The sequence below is a fragment of the Balaenoptera musculus genome, chromosome 18 (assembly GCF_009873245.2).
Source record: "Balaenoptera musculus isolate JJ_BM4_2016_0621 chromosome 18, mBalMus1.pri.v3, whole genome shotgun sequence".
Lineage (NCBI taxonomy): Eukaryota > Metazoa > Chordata > Mammalia > Artiodactyla > Balaenopteridae > Balaenoptera > Balaenoptera musculus.
In genome coordinates, this window is record NC_045802.1 from 76,960,272 (window position 1) to 76,980,709 (window position 20,438).

A 20,438-nucleotide genomic window follows, 5' to 3' on the forward strand; every position below is an offset into this window, starting at 1 on the left:
GGAGACTTTTAGTAAAATGTCGTTTCAGGCATAGTGGTCCAATTCTGCTCTCCTGCAATCCATCCGCTCCCCTGCTGAAGTCTGAACACAACTCACGAAAAACCAAGGAAGCCGCCTGAATGTGCTTACAGGTAAAAATACTGATATTCTGCTTCGACAGAGTTACTTCTCACACCAGGCTGAAGGATGAGGAGTACTCATAAAATGAAGGCCTTTTAAGTTTGTTGCTTTTGAAGTCAAGTCATTCAGTTTGTGATTAGTGTTTAAAACCCTGAAGATATTTCATAACAGAATAAAAACAAGAAGCTCAAAGTACATGTTTTCCTGTAATAGACACCATATCCGTGAAGCCGGGTTTGGTTTTGGCAACACACAATTTTTGGTTTGGAGGTGAACAATGAAAACTGGTGTTTCACATTCAATACCCTAGTGTTTAAAAATCTCTGTTAAAGGACAACACAGGCTTTTTTAAAGGAAGAAACTATGTAAGCTTTATTTTAACAGTGGAAATGAAACTACAACTTGACCTGCCTAATTGCTGACATCTATATAAATTACTAAAATATATATATATTTCATTTCTGCCTACTTTGGGGACCATCTTTATTCCACAGGAAATCCGTGACTTCTGCAAAAGCAGCTGCATAGTACCACACAGAGCAGAAAGACCGAAATTTTTCTTTGGTGGGGCGGTCGGAAGACAGGGCTACTAGGCCCCCTTCCTTCCCTTTGGAGGTTCCAACCATCGGCTTTACACGACTATTACTTGTACAGACCGAGGGACCTGAATTTTGAAACAGTTAGACAGTGATATCAACAGACGTTTCACCTGGGGTGTGAAATGGATCTGTTATAATACAACAATGCAAACGGGCTTCGCCCAGGATGGAAGGTCCCACAGCCCTCCTAGCACCCTTTGGTTTTCTGATGGGTCTCACTTCACACATCAGTGCACTGAACTGTAGAACAGACATATTTTTTATTTCATCAGAAGTGCCATTTGGGACTTCACTACAGGCAGCTTATCGTGGTCTTGGATTCTCCTTCAGCAAGTAGAGGCCAATGAAGCAGGGTGTGTTAGTTACGCAGATTCCTATCAGGCACCTTACAGTTTTCATACTGCACAGTGAGGTACACAGGATATATTTCTAGAGTTCGTTGCTGTTAGAAGAAGAAGGAGGGAAGAGGGGGGAATAGCACCATGTTGTGATGTAGCTGAGGGCCGGCTTCGTTATGTTCTCCGCATGCACACTTGACAGCGACTGACATGCGTGCGCAGCTCTCCAGCCTTCAAGGTGGACGGCGTGGGCTTCCTGAAAGGCAGCACAGAAGTCAGTGTCACCGCACGGCTCAGGCCAGCTCCTCGGCCCTCCCTCCCATCAGAGATCCCCGAGGGACCAGCCTTCACCCTGCCTCTGAGCGGGTACCGTGCTGGGGGCATCCCACGGCCTCGGTTACACCTGCAAGTTATCACCTGCATCCATCCTCGGGCCAAGAGTACAGGGCGAGTGAGGGCACCGCCAGAGTCACCCACGTCTGTCTGACCCCAAAGTCTCAGCCACTCCCCACCACAGACCCTGCCTCTTCAAACTATAGGTTAACCTTTTGTTTTCTCTTCTCAACTCGATTATAAACACCCCCAGACTAGGAAGATGTTCTTCTCTGAGACACTTCACACACTTCCTAAGTGCTCATTAAATCATTGCTGAATGACAGAATGAACAACAAATCTGGAATAATCAACCAGACCTCAAAATACATCCGTAACTTTTGGAAGTTGTTCACACAGGTGGTCTGATTAGAGGCCAAAGACAGGGGAAGACATTTAGTGTTCCAAATGCTTCCTTGATCCTAGGAATTCTGTTCTTTGACTATTGGAGAAGTGAAGTCTGAACTAAAATGAGTACTAATCAAATCTTATTCCAATTAAAGTAGCCATATAATAAGAGTACCTTGTCCTAAAATTGAGGTGGCTTACGTTAGCAACTTTGGTGAAAATCCTAGTGCCCCCAAATTATTTAAATTAATGGGATCTTACCTAGTTTTGTTTAAGAAGGCATTTCAGTTAATTGTACCAGGCTGCTGGTTCAGAAAAAAAGACCAGAAAACAAAAAAAACCCATTGTTACCTGTTAACCCTATCATGGGCAGCCCCGGGAGCTGGTGCTCATTTCGGTAGCTAATGGTCAAATTGTATCTGGAGGGTTGACGTCAAGTTCCCAGGTGCCTAAAAAGTCTCGTGTGAGCTACTAGAAAGGCACCTGGTAGTTTTTTGAGGCTTAGAAATTTACGAGTAGTGAGCGCGCTGCTTCACCTTTATGATCTAAGCTGGAAAGAGACAGGGTCATAGCAGAGGCCCACAGAATTCTCTCCGGAAAGGTAAAGACTATCTCCAGGGCCGAGAAGCACTTATTCGGGGGACTGAACAGTAGGTACTTGTTCAGTCCCATCGGCGCCCGGCGTCCGCGCCAGCAGGGCTGCAGCTGGTACTAAGTACCGGGCAGAGGCCTCGTTACGTGTTCCCATCCGGTACAAACTGGGCACCGCTCCAAACTTCAAGGTCAACGGCCACTTGGGACCGTTGTTTTAAAGGTGAAATTTTGGTAATGGAAACGAAAGAAAAGGTTCTCCGTATCCATTTCGGCGGCATCTGTGCTGAAATTAATTTTCATGCGCAGGCCTGAAAAACGGTCACTGATAACTCACAATATGTACATCCAATCCAGCATTATAAACACCATGAAAACCAAGGCTATTCACTTTCTCTCTCCCTGCTGGTTAAAGGTACAATGTTTTAAAATGCTCTGTTTGCAGATTTTAGCCGTCTTAATGACGTTGCCGTGGATTCATCTTGAAAAACTGAAAACTGAACTTTTTTCTTTCATGGCTCTTCAGTAATGAACGAATGAAGCCTGTCACCTAAGCTCTGCCTTTGAACATGGTTTCGATTATCTGCCCACATAGAACAGAACCAAATATCTGTTCCGTTCCTATCCTATCCTATCCATGGAAGAAGCCTTCCTAAGGATTGCTGTAGAACCATCTTTGGGACTTTGCACCGGAGCACGTGTATGGACCATGGAAGACTGAAAATAAAAGCCACCGGGGGGGGGGGGGGAGGGGGGCGAGGGGGGCACTTTACTTGAACATCTGGTTTCTTTCTATCGTGGCAAGCCAAAAGCTGTAAGCGTTTGCATAGTAATTGCAAGTCCCGCGGCCGTGGCACTCGATGAAGGGGGCGCTTCTGAACTCTTCCAGACAGGACCCAGGGGAGGCCAGGGCTTGGCCAGAACCTTCGGCTCCGGCGCTGGTGTGCTGTGGGGAAACAGGAGCCGTGAGCCAGAGGTGCCCGCCCGCCCCGATGGGCTTCCCGGGCCCCGGGGAAGAGCCGGGGTGCTCCCTCCCGGAAAGCCGCCCCCTCTGTCCCGAGGCCACCAGGGAACACACTGGCAGCCACACGGCCCCACGGCCTCACGCCGGGCGCACCCAGTGCCAGGAGTCTGCTGGCCGCTCCTCCCAGGGATGGGAGGTGACTGGTCCAGCTTCACCAGCATTTCAACAAACGCTGTCCTCACTGTTTTCTTCTTGGAACACTGAAACCTCTTCTAACTTGGGGCGTGAGATGACAGCCAAAATGTGCAGAGGATGCTGGGACCAACTGATGGGAGACATCAGACTTTCTAAACAAAATTATACGGGATCATCACAATCCTTTGTTTGCTACATTAGGTAGCAAAATCCTTTATTATTTGCTACATTAGGTAGCAAAATCCTTTATTCGCTACATCCTTTATTTGCTACATTATCCATTTTCTTTTCTTTAAGAAGAGAAAACTTAAACAAGAGAAAGAGGGAAAAGAAAGCTACTATGGTAACTGTTTGTTCAATTGGGTTGAAGTAGGCTCACATGTCCTCAGAAACCAAGACATAAAATGAATGACGTCCAAATGGAAGATATGGCAAAACCTCTACAGGACGGCTATTACGGACATGAGAAAAGTGAACTGTGGAATTTTAGAGCCATAAGGGACCTCTGAGGACAAAGCTAACGCCCTTGATTCCCAGATGAGGACCCCAGGATCCCAGAACATTCCAGATCACACTTCCCAGGCAAAGCTGAGATGGGATGCCTGTTCTCCAGGACCTCATCATTTTGATTTGCTCTTGGTTTTGAGAAACGATGGGCAATCGTGGTTCAGATCTTGGTGTGACGCCAGGACAAGGGACGGGGAAGTGACAGGTGCTTTCCTCCGTTCTTTACTCCTTGGATCAAGGGCCTCTTCTGTCAAACTGAGACTCCATCTAGTATCTCTTATATTATGGAGTCGAAAGTCCAATCTGCCTCTGAGTCAAAGTTGTATGCTTACATCATTGCGCGTATCTTGACTTCTCTACACCACGGTTCTAACCTTTCCGGTTTTCTTGATAAAGTAGTCGCCATGCAGTATTTGGAATTATCAAAACGACTTGCTAAATTTTGTTGTTGCAATTGTTTGGACCTGCTGAAGAGGCTAAATGCAGGCTCCTCAACCCAGGAAACCTCACCACCCGACTGGTGAGAATCCAACACACAAGCATTCGAAGAACTGCTTTCCTGGCACCTTCTACACTTGGAATAACTTACAGCAGTTAAGAGGCCACTTTCCCCGTCAATCAAATAACAAGGCTAATGATGATTTGGGGGTCAAAGGTACGTACGACCTGGCCACACCTGGGAGTGTGAAGATGGGACCGGGCTTACAGTGGTGACGTGGGAAATGTTTGTGGAGGATCGTTTACCGGGAGTGATTCCAGTGTAACCTGATCGTCCAAGTTCAGAGCTTCTGTGTTTTCAATCAGTACTTTAAACTGAGGCAATAAAATACGAAGCTACAACGGGATCTCGAAAGGGTGCTGTGTTTCCTGTTCTCATTGGCTTCTGGGAGGAAGGGAGCATCGGGGGTCTGGCATCTGGGGCAGCTGGGCGGTAGGAGAGCAGACTCATGCGGGAGGGGTGTGGACCCTCGGGCCCCTGACACCGGCCAGTGCCCCCGCTCTCTTCCTGACTCTAGCTTCGGCTTTGGGGCTTGCAAGCGTTTTAGTAAATGTGTTCCCACCATGGGCGCGCCCTCCTCTCCCCCCAGGAAGGCGCTGACTCGGAATCTCATCAGGTGACCCAGCTACCTAGTCCCAGCCGCTCCGTGGACGAGGAGGGCTCTGGGCGGGCGCTGGACCCCCTGCTGTCCCCGCCCAGGGGAGCAGGCCAGGCTCCTGAGGATGCTTTGCAGGGGCCCCAGGAGCGAGGGGACAGCGGTGGGGTGACTGTGGGCCGCTCTCGGGGGAAGGACGGAGTTTCCCCAAACACCTACCATCACAAAGGAGTAGCCGATCCACAGCGAGGACCAGCCGCTGGGGCACGGTGGGATCTGGACGGTCTGGCTGTGCACGGCCATGGCCCTGGCCGGCGCCTCGCACACCGCGCACCTGGAAGGCACGGGGCAGAGGCGCTCAGCACAGCCGAGGGAGGCCCCACCTGCTCACCCCTTTCTCCGCTATCTGTGTTCCGTCTCGTCACTCCATCTTCCCGACCCAATGACGTGTTTCATCAAACAGACCAGGTGTCCCCTGCTTGGACTCTGAGGATTAGGGTCTTCTAATTGGTTTGATAAGCCTGCCTCAGTATTAAAACATGAAACTCAAAACCAGACCCAACACTTGTCATTTAACCGTCTACTCTGTAGCAGGAAGGAAACCGGAAGGCCAGGTTGTAAGAGGGACCATCTCCTGAGGCGCTGGGGCTGCAGGAGACTTTTGTGTTCTCCTCTGTGTATTTCAGTGCCTTCCAGTATTTCAGCAATGAGTGTGGATTTCAGCAAACACAATGAATGCTCAAGAAGGCGGCGATGGTGCAATCCAAGGGCTACCACTTCCGGAGCACGGCGATTTGTTTTAAGCCCTGAATCATCTTCAATGTAAGAAGAACATTTAGTGAATTATAGTAACTAAGACAGATAAAAAAACCCAGGGCTGGCTGTCCACGTGAGCCTCTTCCGGAGACTCTTTCCAGACCTGGAACCGACAGACCAGTGAGGGGGCCCCTGCCCCAGGCCGCACTGGATGCCCCCCAAGCCAGGCTGGCTCGTGCTCAGACGCTGGGACTGCGCCCAAGAATAAATGACAGCAACACACCATGTTCCGACTCGGACCTGCTCTACTCAGCGACCCTTCGATGGTGGGATGACGTTTTGTTGAAAAAAAAAATTTAAACATCAGCAGTAAAATAATGATATTCAAGTCACAAACGGAACAGAGCGCTAACAATGCTGATAAATGACTATAAATGGTGTTAATAATTACACCCAGTTATGCCGGAACATTTGCATGAAAGTGGATTAGGAGTGGGAAGAGGGCCGAAATGAGTCATTCGGTTTTCCGTGGGGGGGTGTGTGTGTGCGCGCGCGCGCTGTTTTCTATTTTATTCACACAAATGCAGATGAATTAAAGGGCTCAGCTGAACAACAGCGACTGAAATTGGCCTTCTACATCTGCCACCATCTGCCTGCCAGACACAGGAGCAGACATATAGCACAGAGGAAAGTGCTTCATGTCAGGCTCTCTCTGGGCTGGCGGGTTCAAGCCGCTGCAGAGACGTGGTCTGGACCCCGTCCGATGGGCGCTAGGGGACAGGGAATCACAGATTTAACGAGCCACGAGGTCCCTTAAAATCCATACACTCTCATTCCCCATATTACCTATGAGAATATGAGACCACAGTTAGTTGTGTCTAAAGGCAGAATTAGAACACAGTCTTCAATCTAGAACAATTAAACAGTCCGTAGTTTTTGATGATTCATGTCTGCAGAGAGTCGGAAAGTGCTTAGAAAATTTTGTCAGGATGACAGCAGAAAAGTTGCTACTTTTTCTGCTTAAGAGGAAGGATTTTGTAATTAACTCTTTCTAAAATTAAGCTTTAGGACGTCCCCAAAAGGGAGACCTCAGAAGGAGCCTGTGAGTCCTGAGAAGTCGTTAGAAACCACTAAGTTAAAGTAACCGTGGGACCTGGGCGCTCAGAGACCCAGAGGAATGGGCAGCGTTATTACAAAAGGGGATGTGAGATGTGTGTGCTTTCGGAGCAGTGACTTAAAGGATGTGACTTCTGAGGTCACATCAGACACAGCATCTGTGGGTCAGTTAACAGGGAGACGTGAAAACCCTGAAATGGGCCGCTCTGGGGCGTTTAAACAACTCATGGTAACGGGTCTACAGAGAAAAGCAAGTCTCAGACTTGAGGCTTCTCCTGGACCTGTTTCTGGAATGTCCTAAACGCATCCCAGAGCCCTGTGTCCCAACCAAATCAAGGTCAATGTCAATTTCATCAAGATGGTACTTAGGAGACAAAAACGAATAATCATTTTCTACCTGTTGTCCAAGGAAAGCTAAACAAAAACACAAAGGTGGTTAGTGGTTAGTTTCTGTTCTTGTGCACCCAGCGTGGCTCTGAGCAAGAAAAGTCAACACAGATCAGCCCACAGGGACCCCTGACACATGGGAAGGACTTCTGTGTTTTGAGAGATGCCTCTCTGGAAGTTACCAATGACTTTTCCCATTTTAAGACCCATGAGATAAGTTTTCTTACAGCTCAAAAGAGAAATCTAAGAAAGCTGTCAGGAGATATTTTGAGGTAAGGCCATCAAAAACCTGATTTTTCCGATAGGCATCTCCCAGCCTTTCTGGTCCAGGTCTATGCGGTACATTCTTTTAACAAGACTGTTCTGTGAGGACCAGCCTTCCACGCTCTGGAGCTACAGACCCCGTAAGTGACCAGTCGGAAGTAGGTGGTGACCATCCAGTGACGGGTGGTCACCACAGGGGGCGCTGGGCTGCTCCAAGCACCCACCCCGCCCCCCTCCCCTCTGACTCCAGACACCTCTCAGCCCACATCACTCGTCTTTCTTCCTATTCAAAAGCTGTTATTTCTCTAAAGGAAACATAGAAAAGCTTCCGTTCTTTCTCACTCTCACTTTCCTAAGGAAAACCTGTCCCGCCTTGCCATTCTTTTCATCCTTTACTCTCTTCGCGTGTAAAAGTAAAATTAGAGACTAGCTTCTCAGTCAAACAAGTTCATACCTTTGCCGCTTTTCTATTGCTTCTGAGTATAGTTAAGGAAGCAACTTTTAATTAGAAGGAAAGAGGCAAAAGTAGGAAAATCGTGTACTTTTCGGTCACAATCATTTCAATTTCCCATTTTATTTCCTACCAGGAAGACTCTTGGGGACCTGAAAACATACCCCAGACATTAATTAGTGTGGAAAGCACTTAATCTGGGAAGTCGCTCAAACACATGCAATCTCAGTGGGTACAATATCACCTCAAGAGTGCAAAAACTGGTGGGGCGGAAGAGAATGAGAAAAATCTTAGGATGTACACATGTTAATGTACACGATACATCAGTATAATCTTTTATATATAAAGCACAGACGTACAGTATGTCCGTGGTGTCATAATTTCTTGGGGACCGCCTCACACCCACAGTTAAGTGCCACTGAACTGTACACTTAAAAATGGTTAAGACGGTAAATTTTACGCTATGTGTTATGTTAGTTTATGTTATTGTTTTACTACAATTAAAAAATAAAAATGTTTAAAAAGTTTCTTGGGGCGTGATTCCAAAAAATATACCTTAAAAGACTCCTTAGGGAGATAATTATTTAAGAAAGAAAAAAGCTGCAAAGCTGTTCTGAAGTTTGCCGGGGGCGCCAGCGACACTGCTTGGTTCATGGCAGGGAAGGCAGTCACCCCGGTGAGTCACGCAAGGTAACACGTCTTGTTCCAAGGCCGGGCCTTATCTCACCAAGGGTTTGCGCTAAAATTTTTTCAGAAGATAACTGACTTTTACATCCAATTATTTGTATGGTTGATTTCTGTTACAAAACTCAGGTATCACAATTAGTAAACGGAATGGCAATGGATCAAATGTTTGGGGGAAAATGGAAAGACACAAGAATAACCTCTGCCCTGACTGTGAGCTGCTTTTCCTCGTCAACTGTATGTGTGCTCCGATGGGCTGGACTCACCTGCTGATGAAGGGCCTGATGCCCTCCCCGGTGATGGGCGCCATGGACATGGGCATAGGCTCCGGGGTGGACAGCCAGTACGAGTAATCATTTCGGGAGGCGAAGTTGCAGACATTGTTGATGTTACAGAAGAGGAAGGGCATCGTGCTGAACTTGCGCAGACAGCTGCCCGCCGTGCCTGGGGACGCAGGGAGAAGACATTGCTTACCATTCGCAGTCTGCCTCGACACAGAATGCAAGAGAGCTAGCTAATAAAGACATCTATCCTACACGTCCGCTAAGGTGGAAATAAAAATGTTTGCCAATTACAGAAAGAAGGAAATAAATGTACCAGACTAGTATGATTGGAAATGAGAATTAAATTCAATGGAAAGTGATCCAGGCCAAAGGGAAACCATCAAGAATTAGCAGGATGAACAGAAACAAAGCAGTTCATCAGTAGAGAGAGACCTTTTCCTGCAACTGAATTCTAGAAGGAACTTAACGTGCAGCTCCTTGTACCACAGCTAGTAACTCACAGGACCACGTCTTTCATGAAATACAGATCCGTCTTTCTATATGTTTGCAACCTCAGTGAAAGTTAGAGGTGTATAACATTAAAACATAATTCGGTGGAGCAGATCCGGAGAGGACTAAGAAAATGACGACAAACACACAACCCTCTATTGATCTAAACTAATAGAAGGACAGAGGAATTTTGGACAGGATAACGTGGACATTTTTTAAAAGAGCAACGGTAAAGCTGCTCTATTTTATGACTATGAATGCAAACTGTTAAGTGTGTACTCCAGATATCTTGATCCTACTTGATAATTTGAAGAAGAGGTCAAAAGTTTTATTAATTTAAAATTTTCAAAGAGTCAGCCTTTATGTCTGCCTGGCTTCCCATCGGTAATATGGCGGCTGTTGGTAAGGATGGCCCACTTGGTAAGGATGGAGGGAAACAGGACTCTTTTCCTTGACTAGGTCTTGGTGACGCTCCGAACCGCAGGACCGGAGCGGGAACACAGCCCAGCACCCCCCAGCGCTGGACACGCAACATGGAATAAACACACCATCTGTAGACGCCTCACCCAAGTCCTGGCCGTGCGCCCGCTCGTTGCCTTGTACGTAGAGCAGAGAGTACCCATGGTAGAGGATTTTGGTCCCAGGAGGACACTGGGGGTCGTCTGTTGTCTGACTGTGCCTGGTCACGAGGAAGCCGTGATCAACAGACGGGGTGCCTGGGGGACCCATGGATCCCGGCAACCCATCAGGGCCGGGTGGACCCGGGAAGCCTCTTGGACCTGAAAGACAGCAGAGAAATTCGCTTCCTCAGTTACAGACAGGCGAGACTCAGTACAACCACCCCCTCCCTCGTGCTACCTCAGCTTCTCCTCTCTGCATCCCACCTGGAGATGTTTTATAAGCACGGTGCTTGGTGCAAAGCAGAAGCTCATAAACTCAGTCCAACGAATAAATGAAGCACGTGAAAATATAAATACATGAATAAAGGAAGTAAATGACACGACACCATGCGTGTACTCATACAGCATTTGGGAGCTCCTCCGAGGGAGGATTATTATAGGGTGGTTAAAACAACCATCTTCTAAGGTAGCTTCCCAGCCTCAGTGGCCCAAAGCCAGCGTATGGAATCAAGGGTGGAAGGAAGCTCCCGTGCAGGGTGTCCTCCTGTCCCCTGGGCGACCACGCTGCCTGCAAGATGTTCACAGGCCTCCTGCTGGGCTGGGCCCTCTGTCTACTTAGTTGCACCCTCAGCCTTTGGCATCCCAGACACGATGGGACCTCCGAGGTCCTGCTTCTTGGAAAGCAGATCAACTTCAGTCCACGCCAGTCAGTGGCCTTCTGGCCAACACGGCACAATCATCTGCTCCCCTCGCCCTTTGCTGAAATGGAGTGTCTGAGCTGCAGACTCTTAGGAAACCAGATAGGGCCGACCCTAGCGGCCTTCTTTCAATAACGTCTGGGAGGCACTGAGCTTTGATCAACATCTGTCTCCCTACACAGAAAAGAATGATGACAACCCTTAGCTCCTCTGTAAGATCCCGTTTCTCCTAAGAAACAGACTTCCACGGAAATCTTTCAAGAAACACTTCCTTTCGCAGGTTTCCATATGCCTGGGCCTAAGGCTTCTAATCCGAAGATGCAGATAGAGGGTAGTGAGGCTGGGACAGCACAGCAAACCTACCAGGAGGTCCAAAGGGTCCTGTCTCTCCTTTCTGGCCAGGGGCCCCATCAAACCCAGGAATACCTGGTGGCCCAGGTAAGCCCACAGATCCTGTCACACCTAAAGAGAGGAGAAAGAATTCATGATCCGGTTGTAGAGAGCAATAAATAGGCTGTATCTTTTTCTTCCCTTTTGAAATGTCTTCTTTGGCCCCCTGAGAGGGAAGCACAGGGCCTTGGACTACAGGTGGGAAAGCTTTCCCAGAAAGCCAGAAGGTTAACACACACTCTGCAGACTGACACCCACATGGGGTGTGCCTCATCTCGGAATTCGGGGTTCTCCCCGGCTTCTTGCTGTTATTCTTGTTATTGTTTGGCACACAGTTTGGGGAAAGGCAGTCACATGGGGGTAGGGAGAGATCTGATGCATTTTCATTTTCTCAGGTGTTTCCCCCCTCTCGGCCACGTTCTGGTGTCTCTGATAATGTTTAGGCACCAGGTTTACTGACGTGGGTAGTTTTTTTGTTTTCATGTGTACGGTTTATTCCTAGGTGGTTAAAACAAGTTTTCATGGATGCTACCTTTCTACTCTAAATGTTTTCATTCGTCTTTATCTTCCATCCCCACTCCTCAGCAATAGCTTTTGAAGTAAGGAGTGTGTAGCCCCAATAAGCAGAAAGATTCTAGCTTAAGGTGTCCGGGAACCACAGGGACTTGCACAGATCCTGGCCACTTGGGTAGAGCTTTTGGGCCGCCGTGGAGAACACCAATCCCTACAATTCTGGATTGCTATTTTCTGCAGTCCCCTATCTCCTGGCCGGGAGAGATGCTTTTCCCATTCCTCTGCCCATGTTTTTCTAAGTGAACATAGATGTGCTGAGTTGTGTGCTGCCCTAGCTTTTCTTGGATTTCTTTTTCTGACCTTGTTAGGCTTCTTCAGAAACTTCACATGGTTTTGACATACACTGAAGGAAGGTAAGAAAGTCATCTTCAAATACGTGTTTACACAGTCACTGCCCAGAGGCTGTTGTGAGACATGCGGGTGAAGAGGAAACCCCGCCCGGGCCAGCTCCCTCCCGCCTCCACAGCCCTCGGCACATCGCGGTTATTCCTACCTTGTTGTCCTTTGGGGCCTGGAGGTCCCTGAAGCCCTTTCAGACCTGCGGGGCCCTCAGGACCAGGGAGCCCTGGCTCCCCTTTGATGATGTCATATGGACCCGGGGGGCCCGGGGGGCCAGGAAGACCTGTGGGAATCAGGGCAGCCACTGGTCAATTTCACTGTCCACATTCAGGGCAGAAACAGCTTCTGACATGAAACCCAATCAAACGCAGTGCTTCTCAAAAGTAGAATCACGATCAAAAACACAAGGGACCAGATCCTCACGACGAGACACACGGGTATCTGCGCATCTCTATTTTCTAAGCTAAAATCCTGAATCCTCGGGACTGGAACAGACCTCGGGGTCACCAGTGTCAAATGTCCACTCAGATCTGGAGGCCTTGATGGACCCCTGACCCAAGGGGAAGCTCATCCCTCTCAGGGAACCACCTCTCACGTGGGGAGCTCCAACAGGTGAAATTAGGACTTTGTTCTCCTATGTATCTGAAATCTGCCTTACTGCACACCAGAACCACTGGCCTTAATCTTTTAATGATGAGTAAACGTAAACCTCCTTCTGCTTGACGGGTCCTGAAGTACACGGAGCAGCCACGTGAAGTTGGGGGCCTCGGGTCTACCGCAGCCTCCCTTTCCTCCGTTCTCTCGCTCCTCCCACGTTTCCCCATTTATTTTCTCCCCGAATAATCCACTTCTCAGTGCATGCTGGTTGCTCACTCCCTCTCTTGAAACACGGTCTTGAAAACTAAACGCAGCCCTCGAAATAAGCTCTGACGCGCAGAGACCAGGATGGGGTGCAGACGTCCTCAGACCGCTTCCTTCTAAGACCAGCTGTGTCCTTGGAGCCACTCGGCACGTCTGGCTCCCCGTGGAGAAGCCAAGGCAGCCCCTTTCTTAGAAAGAACTCCATGCTGTCCAGCCACAGTTTGTTCAGCCTGCAAGGCGGGTTTCGTTCCTGATTTTTACGGCTGATTTCTGTCTGCCCTCAGAGCCTGTGAGATTTTGTCTCTCACCCCTTTCCACTGGATTTATCTCAGGCACAGACTTAACAAACTTGACTTTCAGGACAAGTCACTGGTAAAAATGTCAACTAGATTAGCCAAATATAGGAACCCTGCCAAGTGGCCAAAGAATTTTCAACTGCTGTGTTCTAATGACCAAATTCTCTTACCTTTAGTTCCAGGGAAACCTTGGTCTCCTTGGTCACCTTTAACTCCCTGAAGGCCAGGGAGGCCTTTCTGCCCTGGAGGAAAGTAAAACACTGTCTTTGCACAGAATTCCAAACGATAACCGTGTGTGTGTGAATACACACAGTATATACATATATGCACATACATGTACACATATGCTTATGTGTACATATACACACCTACATACATATACACGTATAATACACGCATACACACACACACACACAGAGTGAACACATTTCGAATTTATGCACGTGGAAGAAAAGAACATTACTTGTAGTCAGCTATGTAAAACTTTTGATGAAACTCTTCTTTCTAAAACCCAGAAGTCACATTTTTCCAAACATGCAGCAAACCATAAAATGGTCACAACCAGTGGAAGGGCACGTGATTCTGTTTTTGGTCACGATCTGGTTCACACGTGTCCCCAGCTAGACCACAAGATGCCTGCAAGCTGAGACCTTGTTGTATTCACCTTTCATTCATGTGTACCTGATGCTGCAGTAAAAAATCAAAGTGCCTGGAAGCTGGTAGGCACCCAATAAATATTTGCTTCAAACATTAAAACATTAATGAATGGCCCAAATCCATGACTCCTCATTGAGCGGCAAATGATCCACGGATTCTTAGTAAGAAAATCAGAATGTCTTTATACTGCTATGCATGGGATTCTACAAACGGGGCAGCCACCCAGAAACGGCATTTTAATTTGAAGAGAACGGGATCTGGTACTGCAACCATGCTAGGTCTATCAACAGGAAAGCACCAGGGGCTGGGGCTCTGGTGGCAGGTAGACGTGTCTTCAAGCGGCATCTCCCTTATGTCTTACCTTGAAACCCTGGAACTCCTGGAGGTCCCATATCACCCTTAGCACCTGTAGCTCCTGGAGAGCCACCGACCCCCTAGACACACAAAGAGAATGTCAGTCGGGAATGGCTCAGGAGACAGAGGTCCCTCAAGCAAATGGTAGTCAGGAAGCTGGGAACAGCCCCTCCATGTTCTGAAGTAGCTCTGTGAACAAATGTTGCCTTGTGGTTGCTTAAAGATGTAAAAAGAATGACAAAACCTCTGTGTGTGCCTAAATTAGGGAGCTGGAAATTGCAACAACTTGCTTCAGTCACTCTGTCCCTTCTGCTTGTCCGTCTGTGTGGTAAATTCCAGGAGCAGGTGTAAATCTTACATCCCACTGTCCCCACCCCATAGCACGATGCCATGAACAGAGTCAAAACTCCCTAAACATTTGTCATGGCAACATCTCAATCTATCAACCCCAAAGAACCTTTCTGGATGACTTTACTCCCAACGCTCAACCACAGTGATTTTTCTTTAAAATTAGCTTCGCATCTTGTCTTAAAAGTGCTTTTAAATATGGGAAAAAAACATTAAAAATACTAAAGAAGGATTATTTTCCTTTATAATACAGTGATATTTTTGTATTTTAAAAAAATACTATCTTAATTTCTAGATATTTCAACATAGTTGTTCCTTTCTCAGTATATAAAAAGTTGTAATGCTTCTTTGCTTTACCTTATTTTAAAAAGTGCCATAAGCAAAATAACATGCACAAATATATATCTATATATGTATACATATAATGCACATATGTATACATAGAGATAGACAGACACTGAACGGCACTAGGAACAGGGATATATTTCTATGTTACTGAGGCTTTCTTTTTGCATCATTTGTATATAGATTTTTAAACCCAGGCATTGAACTATAATCTCCAGTAGTATAACGTTTCACTTTTGATGGTTTGTGTAAAACTAGATTGTAAAAAATTTTGTAATAGTTGCCTACCACGATGCCAGTAAAGATGGCTGATTACTTGCCAGAGAGAAGGGGCTGATTCAGGGAGGATCTGGGAGTGTAACACACATGTAACACACATACACACACAAGTATTATCTTATGATCCTCTTCAAAAACAAAACCTGCCAAGGGACAACTCACCGGCATGCCCTGGAATCCTGGGTCTCCCTTGGGCCCTGGAGCCCCAGGAGTGCCTGGCCAGCCTGGGTTTCCCTTGTCACCTTTCAGCCCATCAAGCCCAGGGAGCCCTGGAGGCCCCATGGGTCCCGGAAGCCCTAATGGGAGACACAGAAGCCACACGTTTGAGGTCAGAGGGTGGTTTTATGTATAAGTGTCACTGGGCTGCGGTCGTCACCACTGCCACCCAACTGTCCCCAACTGTATACAACAACATCATATTAAGCAGCATGAGCCCTGAAGACATCCAGGCAGGTCCTAGAAGGAAGAATCTCCTCGACGGGCAGTAAACGTCGATGAAAACACCGCAGTCTCAGAGTCAAGTGCCCTGCGGCCGCTGTGCTCAGGGGTGGCCGTGCCGTAGGGCAACCACCTGTTCACAGGGGAACAGGTGTGACAGAAGGTCGTGCTGGTTTTAAACAACCAGCCACACATGGCATTTGTGCTCCAGTCCCTTTCAGTAATGGCCTTCTCCCTCTCCCTAATTGCTTGTTCCTTGAAAGAAAGAGCACGAGAAAAGCACTGACCCAATGGAGGCCCAGGTAAAAGGGGCCCAATGTCTTAAGCAGTTTCAATGGTAATAAATGTTGCAAACTTCTAAATAAAAAGCTCATTTGAGAATTTAATTATTCCAATTCCTTTGATACTTGGGTATGTTTGTGCCTCTGTTTCAGTCCCAGCTCTGAACCTAGTGATACACCCTTACCTGGCAGGCCAGGTTGTCCCTGTGGGCCCCGGTCTCCTTTGCGCCCCTCCACCGCGTGGCCCGGAGTGCCTGGCAATCCCGGCTGTCCCTGTGGCCCGGGAGGACCCATGAATCCTTGTTCTCCTTTGGATCCAGGAATTCCTGGGCTCCCAGCTAAGCCTGGGAAACCCACGTCGCCCTTTGAACCTAAACAGTAAAGACAGTTTGAGATCACGGTGAAATGCAGGGAAGAAGAGGAACCCAGTGCACCAAAGAGGAGGGAGGGGCTTCCAGAAGGACCCAGGAGGACACTGGAACTGGTGCCCTTCTCTCTCCTTTTTATTAAATAACGTGCCAGACTCCCACCATGGCCCACCTGAAGAAGAGAAAGCTTAGGGTACAAAGAAACTGCGACCATTCTTTACACTTTTTAAAGGAGGTGTTCTATGGCAAAGGCATTTGAATATATGTGTAGACAAGCCTGCAAGGTATGGCATTGCTGAAATTAAGGGCTTGTTCTACCAACAGGTGAATGAATAAACAAACTGTGTTACAGCTACACCATGGAACACGACCCAGCAAGAAAAAGGAATAAACTATTGACACAACAAACAGCACAGGTGACTCAAATTCATTATGCTGAGCGAATGAAGTCAGGCGAAAACGTACATGCTGTAGGATTCCATGAATGTAAAATTCTAGAAAATACAAGCTAATCTACAGTGCCAGAAAGCAGACCAATGGTTGCTTGGGGTGCAGGTCGGGGTGGGGACAGAAAGGAGCAGGGGGGGGTGACAAGGCAGCCCAGGAAACTTTTGGGGTGACAATGCATTCACTGCCTTGAATGTGCTGATATTTTCACGGGTGGGTACATATATCAAGATTTATCAAATTGTACACTTTAAATATATGCAATTTATTAGATGTCAGTGATACCTCAATAAAGCTGTTTTAAAAAAATGTTTTTAAGTGAGAGCTTGTAGAAAACAAAACTGCATGTTTAGTTTTAAACATATTACCCCAAACTTGCCAACAAAATGACAAAATTCTAGGATTGTTTCAAGGTTATTAAGAAAAAATAAGAAGGAAAGGAAACAGGGTCACCACCTAGAAGGATCGTTGGGCCCTCCTTGGGATTTACTGCCGCTTCCCCCCCCCCCCCCCCCCTTTCACAAGGCTATGAATCCAAAACACAGCACGCCACACAGTGGTTTGCCATGAGCCCGTACAAAGTGTCAATTCGACTGTCCCAGACCCATAATCTATCATCGATGTCCACGTGCTTCCTTGTATCTGCTTGCCCTGCTCTGCCGGTGCCACGTGTATCAGCAGTTAGTTGAAAAGGAAGAACATATTAGCAAATGTGTTACCTTTCTCTCCTTTGGCCCCTGGAAACCCTGGGAATCCTCTTTCCGGGTTAGACCTACAAGATAAAGGTAAGAAGTCACGTTTAATCTCTCCTAAAACAGCCGAGCTGCAGGAACAGCACAAAGCAATATCCACTCTTTTGCACCAATACCATATACTATTTGTGAAACACAGAGAAATTAGTCCGTTGCACTTTGCAAGTAAAATTATATTACTACAGTTGTTCTAAGATACCCTTGACTGGATATGTATATAATTTAGTACATTTTCCCAAGTACCTTTGAGCCCAGAACCATAACAGCATTTAGTAGAAATGATCTGTACAGACGGGTACTTATTTCCCATTACTGTCTGGAGACTCACAAATTGGCTTTTCTCAGATGACTATCCAACTAACAGCTATTCTCAAAGGCAGTGCACAGAGCCAGTGATATCTGGGGCAGCAGACACCAGGGAGCCCACAAATGTGAGTAAAGTGTGTAAGGGAAGATTCAAAGGGGGGGAAGTAGGTGTGGAGGCATTTCTTATGAATTATTTTTATAGGAAAATGAATGTACACAATCTAAACACAAGGCTCACAGAATGAAAGAAATGAGCTTTAGAAAGAGACCAACACTAACAGCCATGGATCCCCCTGCATGCTCCTCCCCAGCACTATCTCCCTCCCTCCATCCCCCTGACTGAGGGCAACCTGTTTCAAATTGTTTGTGTGGCACCCTCTTGCTATATACGAATATTATTACGTATGTGATTGTCATCACTGGAGCTCGCTGCTCACACTTTTGCCCAAGTTGCTGTGTCCCCATCAGTAACAGGAGCAGATTCTGGAGACTGCGAATATTCCCAGGACCATTCCTCTAAAGGGGGAAAGGCCAGGCAGAGAAGGCAGTGGTCTGGGCTTTCTACTGTGTCTCCTTCACTCACCAGTGAGAGCTCAGGCCATTTCAAGGGTAGATGCCCATAAGTATTTGTGGAATAAATGAACATCCTCTTTCCCCTTTTCTCATCCAATCCTGCCCCACTTGCCCACATCGTTGCTTAAATAGCTGTAAGGATGTAACTTACACCCAGCTTACACCCAGCTCCGGTCACTTAGCATGGAATGTAAGTCTCCGGGAGACGTTTACTCCAGAGCAGAGTCTCATTCTGAAAGGGAAATGGGAGCCCAACATACCTGGTTCACCCTTATCTCCTGCCGACCCTGGGAATCCATCACTGCCGGGCTCCCCTTTCTGGCCGGCCGGGCCCGTGGGACCAGGCTTCCCAGGAAGACCTCAAAGAGAAAGGTCAGATCGGTCAGGCATGGAACCTATCACGGCACCCTGATCTGCATGTAAAATGCACCAATCCTGACATTCTTCCAGGGAGCTGTCCCTCCCACCCCCTAGCATGCCCAGCTTCCCCGAGGTTACTCCTGACACACCCCTTCAGAAGGGACCCCTCATGCGGCAGCAACGCCACTGCACAGTGACCCCCTAAAGCTGGTGAGAGTGGAGAGAAAGGACATCCATCTACCATGCCGAACAGGAAAGGTTTCTAGACCCAATTGGAACTAGCTGTAAAACCAGTTCTAGGTCTAAACTGGTGGAAAGACCCTAGAAGTCCCCTAGACTCAGTTTGTTCATCTGGAAATGGAGGTGTGAGCCCAGCTGGTCATCCAGAGGTCACCCAGCCTTGATGCCCCTTGGCCTCTTCTCCACAGGCCCCCATCTGTGTCCTAAAAAGTGGTCTCTACCTGCTTCTCCTTTGATGCCAGGGAAGCCATCCAATCCCGGGAGGCCTTTGTCACCTTTTTCTCCAGGCAACCCAGGGCTTCCTACAGAAAAACCAAAACACCAGAAATCCCATGACTGTGAGTTTCTCTTTGCCATCCTTGAACCCCGAGCTCAGGAGGAGGCCAGCTCACTTACCTGGATAGCCAACACTCCCTGGTGAGCCTTTGGGGCCCGGAGACCCGGGCATCCCTGGAATCCCACTGCTTCCTTTCTCTCCCTTCTCTCCAGGGCTTCCTGGAAAACCTGCTACCCCTTGGTCTCCCTGTGGGTGGAAATTGGGCCCATTAATGTTATATCTGTCCTTGGACATGTGTCTGGAGGTGCTTTCTGTATACATGTGAGTGCAATGACTATCGCATGGCAGAATTCCACTTCCAGCTTTCTAAGGGGAGAATCAAAGCCCTCTGAAAATGGAGGAAAAACTAGAACCAGAGCAAAAGAGCAGCTGCCTGTTCTGCTCCTCGTGTTCCTTCTCCATTTCTCCCCGTGATAACTTGCTACCCAAGCTCTCAGCACGTCTCGGATCCTCCTTGGGGACACAGGCCATGAACAGAAGGGGGAGGCAGGGAGACTTAAAATCAACTGGAGAAACCGTTCTGTGTTATGATTCATTTACTGTGTGGAGACGCTCAGTAAACGTTCCTCCAAAGCCTTTCTGCGGGGATGGGTGGGAGGGGCTTCCGCGGGGATGCTGTTACCTTTTCCCCGGGCCGTCCTGGAATCCCAATGCCAGGCAGACCCGCCTGCCCTTTCTCTCCTTTTGTTCCCTTTTCTCCAGGTGAGCCAGGGATGCCCTGCAGGCCAGGGAGGCCAGGCACACCTTTTTCTCCAGGTATTCCTAGAAACACACACAATTGAAACAGAACGTGTGCTTAGCAGGTGCTAATGTTAAAAATAGGAAAGCGCTTCAACTGCCAGCCAAGAATGAGACGGAAGAACACGTATCCCCTCATTTCTCAAGTTGTAAGTGATCCAGGCAGGTGCCAGCCACCCAGACCACATTAGAACCATGCCAGGAAACGTTCCTCCTGTCTTTTAAAGACAATCACGTTACAAAGGGAGAAAAAAATACATTAACCGCTTAGCATGCTTC

General features: G+C 47.8%; 1 protein-coding gene across 1 annotated transcript in view; it reads right to left on the minus strand.

Annotated features, from left to right (window-relative positions):
• Positions 1-325: 325 nt before the first annotated feature.
• COL4A1 (collagen type IV alpha 1 chain) overlaps positions 326-20,438 on the minus strand; it is a 147,828-nt gene continuing 127,715 nt past the window's right edge. The window contains 16 exon segments of the mRNA XM_036831174.1: positions 326-1,313; positions 3,142-3,314; positions 5,348-5,462; positions 9,053-9,230; positions 10,126-10,338; positions 11,241-11,339; positions 12,334-12,462; positions 13,507-13,578; positions 14,355-14,427; positions 15,482-15,615; positions 16,224-16,409; positions 17,573-17,625; positions 18,741-18,843; positions 19,306-19,386; positions 19,481-19,607; positions 20,044-20,183. Coding sequence (XP_036687069.1) covers positions 1,232-1,313; positions 3,142-3,314; positions 5,348-5,462; positions 9,053-9,230; positions 10,126-10,338; positions 11,241-11,339; positions 12,334-12,462; positions 13,507-13,578; positions 14,355-14,427; positions 15,482-15,615; positions 16,224-16,409; positions 17,573-17,625; positions 18,741-18,843; positions 19,306-19,386; positions 19,481-19,607; positions 20,044-20,183 — 1,958 coding nt within the window. The 3' untranslated portion in view covers positions 326-1,231.